General features: G+C 35.7%; 3 protein-coding genes across 3 annotated transcripts; all 3 read right to left on the bottom strand.

The window, feature by feature from the left end:
• Positions 1-6,422: 6,422 nt before the first annotated feature.
• LOC136828511 (cuticle protein 8-like) lies at positions 6,423-8,587 on the bottom strand. The gene is made up of 3 exons (XM_067086546.1): positions 8,453-8,587; positions 7,528-7,604; positions 6,423-7,328 (listed from the first exon to the last, which is right to left on the bottom strand). The coding sequence occupies exons 1-3, from the start codon at positions 8,456-8,458 to the stop codon at positions 7,109-7,111; spliced, it is 303 nt and encodes a 100-aa protein (XP_066942647.1). The 5' UTR covers positions 8,459-8,587; the 3' UTR covers positions 6,423-7,108.
• Positions 8,588-11,815: 3,228 nt separating this feature from the next.
• LOC136829024 (cuticle protein 21-like) lies at positions 11,816-12,490 on the bottom strand. Its single transcript, XM_067087414.1, has 2 exons — positions 12,404-12,490; positions 11,816-12,043 (listed from the first exon to the last, which is right to left on the bottom strand). The coding sequence occupies exons 1-2, from the start codon at positions 12,488-12,490 to the stop codon at positions 11,816-11,818; spliced, it is 315 nt and encodes a 104-aa protein (XP_066943515.1).
• A 4,073-nt stretch (positions 12,491-16,563) lies between these two features.
• Positions 16,564-19,285, bottom strand: LOC136828510 (cuticle protein 21-like). Its single transcript, XM_067086544.1, has 3 exons — positions 19,220-19,285; positions 17,858-17,929; positions 16,564-17,506 (listed from the first exon to the last, which is right to left on the bottom strand). The coding sequence occupies exons 1-3, from the start codon at positions 19,223-19,225 to the stop codon at positions 17,288-17,290; spliced, it is 297 nt and encodes a 98-aa protein (XP_066942645.1). The 5' UTR covers positions 19,226-19,285; the 3' UTR covers positions 16,564-17,287.
• Positions 19,286-20,898: the final 1,613 nt, after the last annotated feature.

Genomic DNA, 20,898 nt, shown 5'->3' with positions numbered 1-20,898 from the left:
CCAATTTACAAAAAAAAAAAAAAAAAAAGAAATATAAAAAGAAACGAAAGGCTGCTGAAACTTGACAGCTAGGCGTCGTAACTGATAACGAACGAGGCCAGCTGTTTCTTGATGAGAGCTAAAACGAGAGTCTTGAATTCGAAACAGGTATCCAACGGGATTCGGAAGAGGTAAAAACTTGGAAATTCACAAGGCGGGAGGATGTTCTTGATTCAGGGCGTAACTTTCGGATTTGTTCACATCCCTTTTACTTTCAATTTTTTTTTTTTCTGGGCGCTTTTAGTTGCGACAAGATGTTACTTTTTTCTCATCGTGAGCACTACTAATTAATGTCGATAAGATAGTTACAATAATGATATCCTTATGTCAAGAATACCACAAATATTTTTTTAAATGTTCCAAATAATTCCGGCTCTCTCGGTCATTGATGCGAAAAGTATTCAGTGAAACTATCCCAAACAATTCAAGCTAAATTAAGCATGAACATTGAGTGACAATTTGGCTAAGTTAAATTAAACGATTCATACCGTATCTGTCATGAACGCTGACTATACCATGCATGATTCCTGTCTCCTAGAGTGAAAATGGACAGTGAGGGAAAATTACAAATGATTGTAATCTATTATGCTTGGCTTTCATTGACAACCCTTTCATTCCTTTGATTGTACAGCTATGCTCTTAAGTGATACGACATGATTGCATAGGATTTCGTTCAAAATTCATGAACTGGCAACTAACATGCTCCATATTTTTCTCTTATTTCAATGCGAAAACACGATTATTGCTTACAATAAGGCCATAATAGGTTCCATAAGAGTGAAATCTGTCATATATATTCCAAAACTGTAAGAAAATATCGCTTGTAGTCAAATTTCGGTAAAACAGTAACGAAACATTTTCAAAATTTTCGTTCCCTCATCGCCGATGCATTTGAGGAAAAAAAAGTCATCATCAAACCTCAGTTCAAATGTTAAATAAAAAAAAAACGAAAAAATTTGTCATAACATTAATATTGCTTCCAATGCAACCATAAAATTTGAAGTAGTCTTATTTGAATGTTTTTACGCTTTGATGCTGGAAAAATTTAAATAAGTAAATACTAGAATAGGACGCATCCGCCGATATCAACGGGTGAGTTACGCAACCATTAGAGTGGCGGCGCAACATGAACCACCTGGTGTAACAGGTCGACAATGATTAGCGACAATGAAATTGTCTTGAAACCACTTATTTCTTATTTGTTAGAAGAATATTTGGATTTTCATAAAAATAAAATAATTTAAGCTATATTTTTTAACCACTGCAAAAATTATGGCTTTTTAGCAAAGTATTCTTTTGTTAAAGTCAAGATTTTGTTCCTAGGCCTAGGTGTGTTAGATTTCTTCACTTAGCCTACTATAAATATATTACACTTATCATTCACATCTCTGTATTAACAATTTCTGGCCAGAAAGCATATGAAGTTATCTACACATTCTTGCACTTGAAGTTACCTTATGAATGAGTAAATTATACACCAAAAGCGAGGAGAAAGACTTTAAGAAAGTGATATTTAAAGCCAGTTAAAAAACAAGTGTTCCATAGGCCTTGACATTATTACTGATATATATTCCTGCTAATAACCATCTTCTCCATGTAATTAAAATCCTCATCATCTTTTATTCGTCAAAGAACAGACAATCTCAACAAATAAATTCTTTAGTAACAGAGATTACATCTCAGAAGGCTTATATTAATATTTAGGCCTATAAATCATTTTGCAACACACAGGCAGCTTGAACACAGCCTAAACCTTCAACATTCAAAGAAAACTTGTTGTAATTCATATTCCTATTTTTTGAAAATGTTGTTATGACTGTTGAGCTTATTAGGACTACTGTTATAATGCTGCAGAGGTAGTTACGTTGACCAGCCCGAGGAGCATGTTAAGCGCTAACCTTATCACACGGGGCTTTGATCTACACAATGTAAAAGAGAAAGTTCAAATCACACAGGTTACGAATTATACCAGTGCATAAAAGGGATCATATTAATATAACCACAGGGAAAATAGTGCTTGCTATGAATTCGCAAACTTGGCGACTTGTATGACATTGGAAAAAAAAAATTTAACACTACTTGGCAACGTTACGTTGAGTCTGAGATTTTGGACGATACAAAAAGAATCATGTCGCCCCTTAGATTTGAGCATAGCTGTACCTCCGTTCATATTCTCTTTCTTTCATCTTAATTTCCGCCCTCTCCTGACAATTGCTTCATTGTGCAACTGCGAGGTGTTCCTCCTGTTACACCTTTAAAAGCTCCTTTACTCTCAATTTCCGTTTCAGTGCTGAATGGTCTCATAGGTCCCAGCGCTTGACCTTTTGCCAAATGTTATATTCTAGCTGGCCTTCAGTGAAGAATGGGATGAAAGGTTTATGGAGTATTATTATTGTTCTTCGCTAATTCCGATTAAATTGTAGACGTTTCTTTCGTGAGTAAGTAAAAATGACAAAATCCATTTAAGTCAATGATATCTTAACGACCGTCGTTTGATGGTTTATAACATACACAACCATAAAAAAATGGTAAAAAACTTGAGCAGGATTTATAAATACCTCGGTTTTCTTCTATGAAAAACATCCATTTTGGAGCTATCTTTAATTTTTTTTATCACTTCCGGACTTTATGACTCAGTAAACGATCGAGAAAAAATGCAACTTAACATTTGAGTCGTGCGTCGACGTGCTGCTTGGCCCAAGGTGACCTTATATATATAGTCATGACTGATCATCAAGTGGCTCTTGCTCTTCCGAAAGGTCAGCTTGTGCTTGGCTGGTTGGTCCATCCTGCAACTGGTTGCGACAAAGCCGAACACAACCTGTTCCCTGTTAACGAGTTCGTTAATGGGCTTCTCGTCCAATTGTCGACAGAATTCGGTCTCGTACTGAAATTTATGCTCAAATTTTCCACAAGTTCGGGAGGTCACTATTAGTCTTGAGACAGTCTGCGTTCCACTTATTGCTGTTAATATTGAAAGTCTCTATGTGATTATAGCTCTTTATTCGCTGTAGCTATCATTTTTTAACCTTTTACTTTACCTCCATCCCCTCTCCCTTCCTTCAGTCTTGCTGTCCAACATCTCCGACTGTTATATCACAGTGAAATCTTTAAATCCTTGTATTTCATTTCCTGTATCTTGCTCTCCAACCACTCCAACCCCCCCTCCCCTTTTATTTTTTACTGTCTTCAACACTGAATGGCTATCCTTATGCTTGGCTGGACAGTTCAGTCGTTAGTCATTCCAAAATGTTAATGGCTCAAGGTGCTTGATTTCTTGGTCGTTCTGGGTTTAAAGTTCATGTCGAGAGAGAACAATTTCATTATTTTATCTCTCAAGATATCTTTAAAAAATGTAATGGTGCCTGTTTTAAACTTGATCCACCTACCAAAGTTTCTTGAGCCCCAATTTGAGTTTAAAATTGTAAGCGATGTTTATTATGTAAAACCCCTGGTTAGAAATGCCCGCTGGTCAAGGCTGATGAGTTCCAAAGTTATCTCTCGCAACTACAGTTAAGTTTTACGACGCAGGTTTTTACTGCAGTCTTGGTTTCAGGTTGTTTTAACATCAAATGGCCTTCCTTTTGTTTTGTATCGAGGTTAATCGACAAAAATGAACATAGAAAAAAAACATCTATGCATTCTTGTTTGATGAAGTAGTGTTCCCCAAATTGCCACTAAACATTAGATTTCCAGCTCCACCTTTAAGGTTTCGCACTTCATACACACACGCACACACACACACACACACATATATATATATATATATATATATATATATATATATATATATATATATATATATATATATAATGAATTATGTATGATGATATGTCACAAATGTATCATTTACATTTTCACAGAAGTATATATATATATCATACATCATATATATATATATATATATATATATATATATATATATATATATATATATATATATATATATATATATATATATATACATATATCATGAAACAAAAAACACACACATATATATATATATAATATAAAATATGCATATATAATATATATGTGTATGTATGTATGTATGTGTGTATATTTATATGCAGAAACAAAAAAATCATTATGCTTTCTTTTTCCACAAATGGTCATAAGATGCCCAAAGGCTGTCCATCTAAAGAAAATAAGACAAGGAAGCGAAACGAGAATGATTATCACTTTCCTTCGTCCTTGCTCTTTCTGTCTTTTCATTTTTTCTTTCTCAGTGAGTGAAAAACGTGAAGGTTAAAGAATGACTTCATTTGCACTTTCCGCGTTGACAGTAGTGATTGTCATGATAGGTACGGAGAAATAGTATTACGTTGGACCTACCCTAATCTGGGTGCCTTGAAGGACAGAAGCTATAACCTTTTAAATATATTGTATTTTTCTGGTGAGAAGTAATAATAGTATACGTGGCTGGGGTAAAATTTCACCATTTATTGTAAGTGCCAGCAATCGAAAATCACTCGATGATTATGGTAAGCCAGTTTTAGTGTGAAAAATTGTTTTATGCGGAGAAATTTCTAGAATAACGCAAACGCTGAGTAATTTTTCCAGTAATCAATACATCCAGTGTTGATAAGGAACACTCTGATTAGATAAAGAAAAACGGAATTTCGTAAAATGTTAAGTTTCCTTTTACATCGAAAACAATTTTTGCTTCAAATGAAATCTTTGTCTTTAGGAAAACACGACATTACTCATTGCCATTTTCATCCCATAACGGCTGAATCTAAGCTTAAGATATACCTAGATATGAAAAATAAGTGTATCATCACTAATGGAACGAGCCTCTTTTGGTGACCATCCATTAACTTTCTCCTTACGGATCAAATTGAAAACACACTGTACTTTGCCAGGAAATCTTGGGCTCAGTCCCAAGGTTACTTGAAAGAACTCACAAGTCATTGTCATTATGACGACCACAGGTTGAACTTTGTCAACGCAGACTTTAACGAAGTATGCACACACACACACACACACACATATATATATATATATATATATATATATATATATATATATATATATATATATATATATATATAAAGAAACAGAGATCAGCGCCTGCCCTATGAGCCTTTCTTTATATATATATATATATATATATATATATATATATATATATATATATATATATAAATATAAAAACAGGAGATCAGCCCCTGCCATATGAGCCTTTAACTTAATATATATATATATATATATATATATATATATATATATATATATATATATATATATATATATGTGTGTATGTGTGTATATATATATATGTGTGTGTGTGTGTGTGTATGGTCGTCGTGATGACAATGACTTGTAAGTTCTTCACAGTAACCTTAAGACTGGGTCCGAGATTTCTTGGAAAGCAGGCTTTCATAATTATCTTAAATATACCTATTGGGCTTTCTGGATGTAAAGAACTTTCCTGTCCAGTACTTTGAAAAGTTATAGGAAAAATCTGCATATGATATAGTACATGGACCCACAGGAAATTCATGACAGATTTGATGGAGATTCAATTTCAAAGGGTACTGAGGATTTAAGGTGTAAAATGAGTTCACATGAAAATCTTTAGATCCAGAAAACGAAAGCTATAGTCTTTGCTGTTACCGTTTTAGTGAATGTTATCAACCATCGTGCCTTCTGCATCTGTCGTACTCAAAAACTGCTACTATGTACAAGTCAGTTACAATCACCAGATTTTTCCCACCTCGTATCAAGATGATTTAAGTTGAGCGAATGGTGACGTGCGCGTTTGTTTTCGATACTCAAAAATCTTTACCCTGATTCCTGCATTAATCAGCATCTGAAATGACATAAATCCGGTTAAGATCTACTGTTCCCAGTACTCTAATTATTGGGTCTCTGTATCGAATGAGATTCCAGAGTGGCCGGAGGTGTTCGGTTTAATAACAAACTGATTTTTTCAGATCGGGTCTGCAAACGCAGTTGTTGCTGACAACTGTAAACTGATAAATGTAAAAAATTATATATTATACAAGTTGAAATGATAATTCAGTCGTGTATTTAGAATATATTATGAATGAATAATTGAATTTACTGGCAAATTCTGGTATAATTAAATGCATTTTTTCACCATACAAATAGTAACAATGCCAAAAATCCTCATGGATGAAATTGTAAGTAACCAGCTATTAACTTTTTAAAAGTTTTACTTGTAACTTTTTTTGGTTTTGGTTTTACCAGTTTTATCTACATCAATAAATACTAATTTTCAGTTATTCCATATAAACTATAACGCTGTTTTGGCAAGTAAGTCGCAAAATATAACATTTCAAAAAATATACGAATAGTACTGGTCATGACTTCCCTTTTCATAGAATGTTAATAGGAGGATATTTTAAAACTTCATGTACACATATGTGATATATTTGTATTGAAAACAAAAGGCCAATTGTTACAGTAACAATAACATGTAAATATCTTTGATAAACAGATAAGAATTATGAAGATGAGGGAGGAGAGTCAACCAGGACTCTGACCTCCTGTAGTAGGATGCAAAGAAAATGAATCATGAAATGACAACTAACTTAACAAATACGAATCAGACGCTAATGTCGGATATACTGTATGTCAAAGGATCTCTCTCTTTAACTCCTGAGAAAACCGGAAAGGGAGGATGGGTGCTTGGCTGGAATTTACAACACGGTATCAGACTAGCAAAGTTTTCGAGCGGCCCATCCGGGAATTTTCCAGTTTCCAAAGATGTTTTCTTTTCCACGTCTCATAATCCACAGTCGAAATCGGCATGAAGGTATCATTACGATGGTGCTAGGCTCCTTGTACAGAAATCAGCTCTCGGCCAAATCGGCCAAAGATCAAGCCCGTTTGTTTAAATCAAATCAAATCAACTCGACTAAAGCAGCCAGTTTGTGGTAAGCGTTAAACAAACATTTTCTTGTAGTCTTAATTAGAATTCCTTTTTACAATACTTCAGTGGTACCCAGCGAAGATAAACTGGTAATACCGAAGAATATTGCAGGAATTTGGGGATTTTTACCTTTATGAATATTTTTTATGGTGGTTCGGCCTACTGGGTTTACGCTGCTACATGTCCAGTTGGCGTGAGGACTGTAGAGTACTGGAGGCCCTGGTTTCCAGTGACGTTATATGTGACGGTCTGGATGATCCCGTCTGGGCGCAAAAGAGACCAGGAACCGAAGACGTCGCCGTTGGGGAGTTTGATCTCTGCTCTGTTCTGGTAGTTGTTGGTTGGGGGGTCGGCGACTTCATAAGCGAATTCGTAAGGAATAATAGGCTGCAATAAGAATAGGAAAGTTACAAAGTTTTCTAAAATTTCGACTTAGAGCAGTTCTGTGAATATTTTAACTACTTATGATTTAGTTGGCAAATCATTATTAGTCTTACGAAATGCAATAACAAACAACTGTAGTAAATATACATTGACTTTTTGACATTTATTAGAAACAAAAATTTTTTTACAAATAGTATACTCACAAGAGGCCATCTGATTGGGTGCCCTGGGGCAAAGGAGCGCTGAAGACAGCGACGGCAAGCATCAACATAGCTAAGACCTGGAAGCAGAGGGAAAGAAAATCAGTTGTCAGCACCGTAATGGTTTTCTTAACTTAACCTAATCGTTACGTAAAATGGAGCATTATGATTCCTAAGGTCATCGGAGATGAGAAGAAAAAATTTCAGAGATAAATGCCCATTTCCTTTAGTTCGTTTTCTGGCGTCTATGCAGATGAGCGTTGTTTTTCGTGATTTTTAAATTAATGTATAAAGTAGCATGTGCAGTTTGAAACACCTTGCAAAACTTCGTATCCCTACATGATTTCGACGGAGGAAACCACCAGAATGCTGAATTTGTACATGCTTTACAGCCTGTTGGTCATCGCTCTTAGTTGTCACATAAAAATATTTTGCTCGTCCAAAATATAACATAAGACTAGTGATTATTCCAAAAGTAATTTCCAGACCATTTTCTCTCCCCTTTGAGAAGTTGTTTAATTATTATTCGTCTTTAACTTGCACATTTCAAAAGGGGTAATTTTATGCAAATGAAAAATACTGTAAATAACATAAATAATTTTTCGATATGAACATGAGTCGTCATAAAAAATTTTATACGTATACAGTAATACAACCCTATATTATCTCCTTGTAAGAGTGATGAATGCTTAGACAAAATTCGTAAAAAGTTATAAGTCAAGACCTTCAAGTATCTCCACGTTGTTTAAGCACAAACCAGTAACCCTCGTTTTCACAAGAACTGAAACAGAACCATATACAAGAGTTTCTGAATTACGTAGTCGTGATCGGAATAAGAAGCGCAAGCTAGAATCACGAGAGCTAACACTGCCACAGGAGAAGACAAACGCCTTCAGAGTTCTCAAAGGCTGGAAAGATAATGCCATACCTTCATGATGGCGGTCGAGAGTAATCAGCTGGAGGAAGCTGTTCGAAGGAGACGAGGCGTTCGCGGAGTGAGATGGTGAGAGGCACTCACGGTGCTCTATATATACTGCTAAGAGCTAGAGCAGGGAGAACCAGCCGGCAGAGGTCACTTGCCCAGTCCAATTTCGTAATAACTACCCTTTGCCACAGATTTGGATTTGATCACCAAGTCTTCCTATTGAGGACACAAAAGGTATGTTTTTTGTTACTTCCTCTTCTTTATGTAAGAATGACATCAGCAGGTATGTTCCGCGTAGGGATAAAGTCTGTATTAATCTATGCATCTATTTCTTACATATTGCAACGAAGTCATTTTGCTTCCGCAGACTGGCATGCATTTCAGTTCATTGTAATTTTATGTTTGCATGTGTCAGTGTTGATTTTTTTGTGTGTGTATTGTGAGTATTGTCATGTACGCAAGCGTGCATGTGCACAAGCACATACACACATTATACATATATATACACATATATATATATATATATATATATATATATATATATATATATATATATATATATATATATATATATATTTACACTGTATTTGGGTGCATCATCTGCATGCCTTTCTGCTAATAGTACATGTCAGTCATGATGCACCAATGTTCATTGCTCAGAAGCGAATTCAGAGATATATAACTAAGGACAACGTATTTAGCCAAAGTGAATTCAACTCGCACCATGTATGAACCATTTAAAATATATATAGTATAAATGGGTATGATAATTATGATAAATAAAAAACAAAGTAAAGGAAGTGAAGGAAAGCAAGAAAAGTGCCATTAAAGTCCTCAGTAGATAGGCCAAGGCTTAACATAAACACTAAAAATATAATCTTCCTGCCATAAATGACTTAGCAGCGCTGACAAAAAGTATCATCTGGTAATCACGGCTTAAAAGTGTCATCTATATTTTTCATGTTTCTTGAATGCTGGACACCAGGTACGTTATCTTTTTTTATGGTGTAATAATGACATAGCGGAAAACTATAAAACATTTCTGAGTCCAAGGAGGCAGCAGAAGGTTGCATATTTTTTTGTAAAGTTTCTTTTTTTTTTGGCTTGCCATAGCAGATCACTGAACGCTTCCTATTTAGAAGTTGTGTTTTTGATGTGAGTATGAAGGTAAATGGTCATTTACATAAGTAGTGACTGAGTAAGATTTTGATCTTTCCGAATACAGTATTTGTCAAACATTTATTAAGCAGGATGTGTTTTGTTAAATGATTTTCTTCCTTAAAATCAGCAACGTATGAAATGAAGATGAAATTCATTCTAGCTTCCCTTTCACTCACTCGAGGTACAATAAGCTCCCCTTGCAGTGACTTTTAAAACTCTAACCAGAAGGAACCGAGAAGGTGACTTAAAGAAACGCCGATTGTGAAAGGATGCGAGAGGAAAACGAGATGGTTATTGTACAAAGATGCTCCTAAAGATGCTGGTCAAATCATTTGCCGAAAGTATCGCTCGAAACGGACCCCATTTATTTGAAAGTTGAAGTTGCAGAGCAATTTTTTTCCCGCATAAATTGTGCATCGATGCATCAGCTCTGAAGGTCATAGAAAGCATAAAATCCGGAGATCAACCTTAAGAAACCTAACCCCCACACCGTTGGCCATTTAGAGCTATCAATTAATGTGTTACTTAATCTCATGATTTTTTAACCGATTCATTTGTTTTCCTGTAAGATTCTAAGCTGTCTAATCCTTCACTTGCATGGAGCTGAAACTCGCTGTTTCTTCCTTTATTTTTTATTTCTGTTAATTTATCACTTATGCCACATAGCCCTGCTCTTCAAAAATGACATTTACCGTTCATACTTCAATTTTGGAAATAACTGGTTTTTCCTCAAAATTTTACCGTTCAACTTTTGCTCTTTACGAGAAAAAACTCTACAGAAATGATGCAGCCTCTAGTTTCTCAAGCATAGCATGCATTGTTTTCAAAGAACGATTTAACTGAGAGTCACGCATATTTTAAACTTAACGCAAAGAAAAGGAATTAACCTTTACTTTGCGTGCTGTTAGTTTATATCTAAATGACAGGATGACATTTTAAGCTCTTGCCATCTATTACAAAGATTCTAGGTCTTGTTCCCATTTGGCATTTCTCAGAGAAAATGTATTCATACATCATCCATTATTTTGTCTGTGGTCTGTTTTTAAAAGCAGACAAATGGAGATTACAGATACTTGTTTTAATTGCTTGTAGTCTGATCAGTGCTACAAAATGTTGAATATGACATAATTCCACACACGCACACACACACACACACACACACACACATACACATATATATATATATATATATATATATATATATATATATATATATATATATATATATATATATATATATATATATATATACTTATGTATAATCCTGCCCTTCTAGCAGTGGCTCTATAAGGCAATACTACACACACACACACACACACACACATATATATAGAAAGATAGATATACAGATGAATACATACACATCTGTATGTATGTGTGTTTTTTGCACCAAATCAATCATACACACGTATATATATATATATATATATATATATATATATATATATATATATATATATATATATATATATATATATATATATATATTTACTCTCAAAGCTGTAATAGCCTTATCGTCTCTGTTTAGTTTAAAAGTATGGTTCTCACCTTTGTTAAAAATGTTGCAGAATGAAAATGGTTAAGTCAAATGCCAGCTCATTTACATAAAGTATATTAACACAAAAAACAAAATAACATGTTTATAACAGCAATTAAATACATCAGTGGCTACACATTTGGGTGACTGCGATGTCGTCTTTGCAGACGAAGCCACTGATAAAAAAAAATGTAGTGCAATGGCGAAAATATTAACAAAGAGGATATGAATGGAATCGAACGTACTGGGAGGCTGGAAACTGCATTTTTAAATGTACGTACTCGAGTTTTCTTTTCGAAATTTCGTTGCTAAGAAGTATATCAGTCAATGGAAGAATGAATAATGTCGATAAACATTTTTCTACTAAGATCTGAAAATACGATATTATGTAAAAATGCCTAGTTTCCAGTTTCCAGCATTGTATTTTTCGGTTTCACGAAAGTTTTTAATCGAGTGGGGTATGAAGTTCATGGTTTTGATAAGGATTATATCAATGAGCCTTCTCGTTTTCCATATTCCAGAATAAATGATTAGTACATCTATCCCTTTGTTTCATATCTGGAACGCGAAGTGTCTAGCGGCGTTAATTTCTGGACCCCTGAATAAGATCTCACGGAAAACAGTATTCCAGGATTCTATACCTGGAAAACCGAACGCTACTAGAAGATCTAATTGTTCGTCGCCGAAAGTCTGTTCGTAGGAGTAAGGACCACAGAGTACTGGAAGCCCTGGATTCCAGTGACGTTGTAGGTGACGGTCTGGATGTTTCCGTCAGGAAGCAGCAGGGACCAGGAACCGAGGACATCGCCGTTAGGAAGTTTGACCTCAGCGCGGCTCTGGTAGTTGTTGGTTAGAGGGTCGGAGATTTCGAACGCAAACTCGTAAGGAATGATGGGCTGAGAGAAAATGAGGATTGTGTTATTTCAATGAAGTAGAAATGAAAAGAATGACAGGTATGTGGCTGAATAATAAGCTTAATGAATCAATAAATGATTAGATAAGTAAATATGGCTCTTCAGAGCATAACAAAGCATTAAGATAGAGAACAATTAAAATAAAAATAAATTGAATGATTACTCGTAATGGCTGGGTTTACAGCATATTTTAAAATGGAAATCTATACGAGGACATCACCAAAATAAGTTACCGAGCCAGATAGTAAGAACAAGATTCCGTTCTGTTGTCTGGGAGAGGGTTAGTACGTAACCACTGACTCTACTAATAAGAAAAAATAAAAGCTTCCTACGCTAACTTACGAAGAGGCTGCCCGAATGACCACTCTGAGGAGAAGGGATGCAGAACACAGCTGATACCATCATAACCAGAACCAGGACCTGAGACATGGAGATAAATCATATGAAAATATCTTTATATTGGGTTTAATCCAATTAATCATCTAACAATCTGTTTTTCGAAGGTTACTGGTTCCTTTGCTTTTGAAGTTCAGGAGTAAGACAGAAAATTCAAATCTTTCTATTGGTTTCAAGATATTTACCGTAACTTTACAGTGGAACCCCTCTCTCTATTTGTCCATACAATATCAAGAAGGCAAAGCCTTCACTTAAATAAAAAGAGTAATATTTTACAGATTTTCTTCAAAGTATGTCTGAGGCACCTTTGGAAGTGAAGTCCTTATCCCTGGCTATTACTTATATATACTCAGAATATCAGAACATTTGCGTGAAACCTTTCAATTCATCTTGCCTGTATGCTCAAATATGAGATAAAGGAATTTTCGGGTGTCGTTCTCTTGTGATTTCCGTTAGCTTTTCTGGTCTATGCATAAAGTACGATTGTGCTCAAATTCCTTTGCAATGAATTTTGATCATGAGAGTCTGTCTCGTCTAATTTCTCGCGATTTGTAATGAGGTAGTACTTGAATTTGGATAAATTAAGTTAAGAATTGTGTCACTGTGATATCACCAAAATTTAATGATGCACTCATAATAAAGGAATGCAGGCACGCAACACTTCCACTCCATAAATGATTCTGAAAGGGGAAAATTTCCTCAACAAGGAAAGATAATTTCCAGTATTTTACTGAACAACGACTTCAGACGGCACTAAATAAAGAGCAATGTCTTCTCGCTTCATAAGTATTAAGCAATGAAGGCTTGAATAGTGCATTCATTTAATTTGATTACTATACTTACACAGATCTGACAAGTTTGCATAGATCCGGAGAAGATTCAACAAATTTCCACTTGCGTCACATTTGTTCAGTGTTGTTCTCGAGCTACTGGTGTAAGCCGATGACCACAGCAAATGACTACCAGAGTAAGCCAGAGTACCTCAAATGAAGAATACTTTCATGATTGCAAGAAGAAGAAGAAGAAGAGCAGTCGGCTTAGAAGAAGCTGCCGGAGAAGAGGTGCTGAAAGAGAGAGAGACGACACAAGGTGATGACAATGCTCCTTATATTGCGCGTAAAGTGGGCCGGTGATGAAGTTCATTTGCAAGAGGTGACACAACTATCTAGTAGACGAATGTTCTTCTCTGTTTTTTTATGGAAATCATTGTTAATTAGTTGCTGGAAATCGGTTCACAATTCTGAAAGAGATCAACGTAATTCAGGAGAGCGACTCCAGTGGCGACGAATAAGTTGCAAACAAAATAAAAGAGTAAAAATAAAGTAATTCATTTCCAGTATTTGGGAATCGTTTGGTTTATTCTGCTGCATTCAGTTATTTTGATGTTCTTCAAGCATATTCCAGATCTTGGAGTAATAAGTATGCAAATTATTATTTTTTTTTTTTTGAGTCCCTATTGAAATTCGAGTAACCCTCAGTATTCTTCATCTATTTCCTTTAGAACTGTTGTTTCCCCGTTAAGTCCTGGGCGTCTTTCCCTTGTCACATTTACTCGTGACAGTTTCGCCTGCTTTATTTCCCGAACGTTTCCTCGAAAATCACAAGAGGAATGTCTTATTGCGTGCAATGTTAATCCTTGATTTTTACTCTACTTTATTGTCTCTAATAAAGACTTATAATTTCCTCACTGATATATACCTGTAGGCCTGTTTGCTTTACTGTACGGTCTCTCTGCGGTATTTGCAGATGTCTACGAAGCAAAGTGAAAGACAATGGTCCTATAGGGTGATTCAAATTCCTTCTGTGTCTAACAGTTTTGACGATTCAGGAAATTTGAATCTCCTCACAAGGAAGGCTTTCATTAAATCCCCATTATTAACAGTAATTTGAAGGTCTGTTTTATTTAGCGGTTTTCAGTGCAAGTCAAATTGAAAATGTGTTTCTTTTGTAATGACGAGTGATTTTTCAGTATGTCTTCAATCTTCACTCACTGTTAAGGTGGAGGTAAAATCAAACAAAGGGAACTTCTAAAATTGTGTCCTTTTGTTCCTCTGTCTTCCATTATCTTAAAGACATTGGAATTTCCATTAAATTATCATAATTCTAATTTTCATTTATTGGGACGCGGACTAATTTAGGCGTGTTCAAAAATAACGCATGCGAATATGCAATAATAGTGGATGATTCAAAATGCATGGTTGGGGCCACCCACCTACATCCACCTGAAGTTAATGTTTTTTAACCATTATATCATAAAATTTTTGTAGGCCTTTCAGATTCCAACATTTAAGAACATGAATATTACTATCAGAGAAACTGCCACTTACTGCGCTCCACTTGTTTCGGGAATATTTTTTCGTCTATTCATATCAAGGATTATATGGCAGTCCGTTAGACATTATTCAGGGGGCGCTTTGAGAAAATCTTAAAAGCTTTTGATTTTGCCCTCATGGATATCCATGCTCTCTCTCTCTCTCTCTCTCTCTCTCTCTCTCTCTCTCTCTCTCTCTCTCTCTCTCTCTCTCTCTCTCTCTCTCTCTCTCAGACATGTTTTGTTGTGTCATTTCCTGCGTTATGCTCAAAGCCTTCCTCGTTGAATGAGTCGGTAGAGTTCTCGGCTAGCACTGGTAGGCCCGAGTTCGAGACTCCGGCCGGCCAATGAAGAATTAGAGGAATTTATTTCTGGTGATAGAAGTTCATTTCTCGCTATAATGTGGTTCGGATTCCACAATAAGCTGTAGGTCCCGTTGCTAGGTAACCAGTTGGTTCTTAGCCACGTAAAATAAGTCTAATCCTTCTGGCCAGCCCTAGGAGAGCTGTTAATCAGCTCAGTGGTCTGGTATACTTAACCTTTTCTACGCATTTGACTATGGTTGTAATCTCCCTCGTTGCTCTCTCTGATTCTGTTTTTCTGGAATATCTGTTTTATCGTTGGTTGTTTAACCGTACAACTCTAAAAGTTCCTGATTTTTTATATAAATATTTCTTGGCTAGCGAAATTTTTTTGTTTCTTAGTTACGAATAGATAAACGAATTAATTTGGATATGAAATTATGAGCATTCTCATTGTTACGCTATTTACTGTCGTAGTTCATAATGTAAAAGAGTTTTTAAGTTATAAGCACAAAGACATTTTCTTCCACAAGCAAACTTCTCTTAGAATAGAAAGTCGAAATTTGAAAAAATAAAATCTGAGCACAAAAAAAGGTCGTTAAAAGTAGATAAAATCAGTAACTCCCGAATAAATATGCATTTTTAGGAAGTTGTGTCCTGAACGCAGCAGGCCAGAGCACAGAGATTATGTAAGAGCTGAAGGTTCGAGAAAGTGACTTATATGGTCATTTGCCTGCAAAATCTAGTCATTGCGGCAGTTACGTGCGATTACCTAATAACTCTACAATACTTACAAAAATAAGCTGGTAGAAAGGACTCTCAGCTAATAGAACGAAATAAAGCAACGGATACTGCAATTGGGGTCATGACATAACCTCCCAGTTTCTCTGCCTCTGTCCGTCTTTTAGTCAGCAGGACAACTAAGTTCAGCGTCCTCAGGTGCTTCATATATTTGTATAAATTCGTGTTTGTGGTGAACATTATTATTATAAAATTATTCAGACTAGAAAATTATTTATAGTAAATTACATAAAACAAAAGTGCAAAAATAATATGCGTATGTATATATGTATGTATGTGTGTGTATAAATGATTTGATGTGACACGATAAACTTTTTCTCTTGTAAAGGAGGCTCTAAATGTGACCTTCCGATTTGCAGCGATATATATATATATATATATATATATATATATATATATATATATATATATACATACATACATACACACACACACATATAAGCCATAAAGACAACGACCTCGCCAACTGTATCACGCAGCAGCCCAATCCTCATAAAAGTTGCATATGTAGACAAACTGACTTGCTTCAGTTGTTAGGGGAGAAGATGGCCAAACACATTTACATTTACTATATATATATATATATATATATATATATATATATATATATATATATATATATATATATATATATATATATTGCAGTAACCAATAACGAAATGATCATTGGAGTAAAAAATAAAAATAGGAAATGGTATTTCTCATTTATTCCGTACGAATAACAAGGGGCCTTTTATTTTCAAAACAGTGGTGAAAATTCATTAAAGATAAGAAAAGGATGACCGATGAAAAGCGTGATCATGTTTTACAATTAATGAGATGAAAGACCATGAATAGTAACAAAACAATCGCAATAAAGGGAAAGCCTTCGGATGCGCAGAAATCGAATGGATGCTTCATGTCAGATTTGCTTTGGAAACTGGAAATCATTGTAACTAACTTTTTCTAAAGCTTTCTGAAATACATTTAAAGAAAAGTCCAGCTAAAGTCAAGACTTGAATCACTGAACTCATTGTAAATAAGCGTGATTCAGTGTAATTAATTATTTTCACCATTAGAACAGAACTAGATTCTCGTTAATAAATAAATCTCAGTGTTTCCTCTTAGCCAGATTAATAGTTTCCAGTTCCCTGCATAGTATCATTCACACTCAATTAACCGTCGAAATCTGCATGAAGGTGATGATTTTGTCAATGTTGGCATCGGGAAGTCTTCTTAGTACTCGTTTTCTGAAAGACTAAAATCAGATTCTCTTGAAATGGACCTTACTTCGCGTTAACCAAATCTTTCCTTGTAGCCTTCAGAAGCCCTTTTTACAACATGTCGTTGGTACCCAGAGAAGATAATCCAAGGATACCGAAGAATGTTGCAGGGACTTGGCGAATATTTTTTTTACGGTGATTCGGCCTACTGGGTTTACGCTGCTGCATGTCCAGTTGGCGTGAGGACTATAGAGTACTGGAAGCCCTGGATTCCAGTAACATTATAGGTGACGGTCTGGATGTTTCCGTCTGGGCGCAAAAGAGACCAGGAACCGAAGACGTCGCCGTTGGGGAGTTTGATCTCTGCTCTGTTCTGGTAGTTGTTGGTTGGGGGGTCGGCGACTTCATAAGCGAATTCGTAAGGGATGATGGGCTGTGGAAAACCAGAGCGTGATGACATTAAAACAGTGAAAATAATTCATGAAAGCATGAATGTTTCCAGCAACAGTAATTGCAGGAATATGTGTTGTTTATTTGCTTACTTATGGATGCCCATGTGTCGAAGAGCGTACAATGGTGAATTTGAAGGTAATATTTTGGACAAATGGAGATTCGTCAGTAGGTACTGAATTCAGAATTGTTAACGATATGTTAAGAAGGATGTTAAAAGTAGAAGACACATATGAAGCAGCGGACTATTATAAAAAAAAAAAACCAAGTTCGAACTATAATCCCCTTCTTACGCCAGAGAAGGGGGTTAATATATGTTTGTTTGTCAACTCACAAAAAGATTCTCAGTTTGAGGTGAGGGGGCGCTGAAGACAGCGACGATAACCAGCATCAGCAATGCCAAGACCTGAAAAGGAAGATATAAATAGAAAGTTAATGAAGTGACCTTTAACATTTCTGCTCCTGATTGTTTTATATTCACGACTTTTACCGCAGCCTTCTTTAGATGCCAATGAAAGCGCTTTGGCTTATATGTTAATTTTGTTAAGCATACAGGCCATGTGTACATTAATTATTAATACGGATTTTTGAGATAGGAAGTCTCCTAAGAATATTTGAACGTGATCAGCACTGTCGAATCGACGCCCAGCTAATGGTGTGACAAAAATGAGAAAGACACCACTCTTAAATCCATGTAAGATTCACGCCATGTAGTTGGTGAGCCTTTTATGGAAATCTTTAGTTTCTTAATCTGTGAAGAATGTCTATGTAGGAATTCCGATTTGGAGACAAGATTGTTGCCATACTGACATTGAGCATGCAATTCTCTCGAAAAAAAATGTATATAATTTAAAACTGAAGACTTTTTCTAGACTTCGTGCCAAAAATTACGATACTTGGATATTTACTTGCAAATTTCACATATTTTGAAGCCCATGAAAAAAAGGAAAAGAAAAACCAAACGCTTCGTAGTCACACGCACCCGACTATAGAAAAAGTTCAAGTACACTAAGAAAAAAAGTAAGAGCATTTTTCAGGAATTCCGAATGTAGCAACCTTGAGACTGGGCTGAAACTAAGCTAGTTTTCTATCCTTGAAGTTTTTAGTTCCCGAGTAAGTTACATCACTCAAGTAATTACTGCTGAAAAGAGATTGTCAGTAAAGTTTTTAAGTACGAATTTCTTGGGAGTTTGGTAAATGGAGCGGTGAGGTACAAAGTTTGAAGTTTTCCGATTCACCGATTCCAAAGTTGACAAAGATGAATTAAACAACTTCTTCTCTATCTACACACACACACGCAATATATATATATATATAATATATATATATATATATATATATATATATATATATATATATATATATATATATATATATATATATATATATATATATATATATATTGTGTATGTGTGTGCGCGTATACACTGCGGCAAAATAAAGGTTTGTCGACGACAATACTACATTTGCTATAACGCTGATCATTCGATCTTCGGAGTTGGGGAACGCTTGGCCTGGTCAGTACAAAATACTAAACTCCGTCGGCGCATATACTCTTCAAAGGATTTATGCATATGTATGTGTAAACACTGAATGGAACCTGTCTAGCCTACAAGTACATACATATATGAAAATAACTTTTCTACTTTCACTACGAATTTTAATTTCCACCGATTGTAGACGAACATGAAGGTACCTTCATGATGTCGAGGGAAGCGGTACCAGCTTGAAGGAGCTGTTCGGCGAATAGACGATTCAGGAGTGAGACGGAGAGAGAAAGGAACGTGGGCTATATATACTGTTTTGAGCCCAGGTCACTTGCCCAGATACTGATAAGAAATTCACCTCTGTCTGGTCTTTCTTTATCAAAGGGCATTTGGTTTTTCTCTCTCCAGCTTCCAGACGTTTCCTGTTTTTACGTTTTGGTGAAACCACGATACGTCGCGAGTAGTTTATTTAGATTTGCAATACTCTTGTGATAGATAAAAAATAGGAGAATGTATGCAGAATTTTTTTCCCAGATTTGAAGAAAGTGCGTTGCAAGGCGCTTTGTTTTGGCGGCGTTGGCCCCAAAAAAAAATTATAACCTTCAAGTTTGATGTGAAGATTTCAATGCACAAGCAATAATGGATTGGGCTATTTACAAAATTAATTCTTCTCTTACAGATTAATCATCTGAAGACTTCTTGACTGCATATTTTCGATTTAGAATACTCATTCCAGCTATCTATTCTTCTGTCTGTGTCTCTTATTTCATATAAATATACGTATACACATATATAGAAATACACATACATATACATATACATATACATATACATATACATATACATATACATATACATCCACCTTTCCCTTTTAGAGGCAGGAATGTCAAAGAGTGTAGGTTGTCCCAAGGGATGAAGTTGCTAGCCATACTCCTATTTCTTGATCTCAGCAAACGTTGGATGTAAATATATTCACATCTGAGTGAAATGGTGGGCGACAGACAGGGCGCTACTCGCGCGCCCAGCAAATGTAAGCCGAGACCAGTAACAACAGACCACCACTATTTCCATATACGGAGGTGGCTCTACAGTCCGTGGTAGGCAGTCGACTGTCGTAGGTTGTAGCTAGGGTGTAGGAGGGCATGGGCTACAACCTCACCACGAAAGATATTCTGAGATTCGGAAGACTAACAATTTCTGGAACAAAGCCCCACTGTAAAATTAGTAGTGTGTGTTCTTCATAAATGTCCTTTTTGGCATGTTGTGATGCCTTGCCGCCAATAGTGGCACCAAAAAGTCTTCGTGCTTTCACACTGTCTGAGTCGTTTCTGTTGTAGGCAAGCATTTCACTTGCTCTATGAAGCAGCTAGTATGCGTTTAAGATGAACACAATATCATCCAATGCATCACATAGAACATTAGGCTTATATGACAATTGTCAGCCTTCCGTCGATTTGGCTAGAAAAGATTATGGGCTACATGTTGTGTGCCAACTCATTCTACAATTGATTAGCTTTCAACAAAGGAATTAAAATAATTATTCGTTACTAGAATATGTTATGCAATATCATTTTGAATAACAATAATTCATCGTTTTTGTATTGCGTTGATTTAAATTTCATTTTCATCATTTGGGAAAATATTGGAAAAGACATTCATCCCGCGCAAAGGTGAGGATCACTGGTACTTAGAGTTGGTAAATGACAATCCTTCCCCATAACCCCCCTCTCCCCTGGTCCCCGCCCACCACTGAGAGTAGGATGACGTAGGCTATGTGCCATGGCTCCTCCTGATGCTCCTCCTGATGTTGGAGTATTGTCTGCTTATTGAAAAGAAAGATAATGGAAAGCCACAGTGTAATTTTTCAGTGCTACAGGTAACAGTCACA

This window comes from Macrobrachium rosenbergii, chromosome 43 (genome assembly GCF_040412425.1).
Source record: "Macrobrachium rosenbergii isolate ZJJX-2024 chromosome 43, ASM4041242v1, whole genome shotgun sequence".
NCBI classification, from domain to species: Eukaryota; Metazoa; Arthropoda; class Malacostraca; order Decapoda; family Palaemonidae; genus Macrobrachium; species Macrobrachium rosenbergii.
This window is presented reverse-complemented; position numbering and strand designations above follow the sequence as displayed.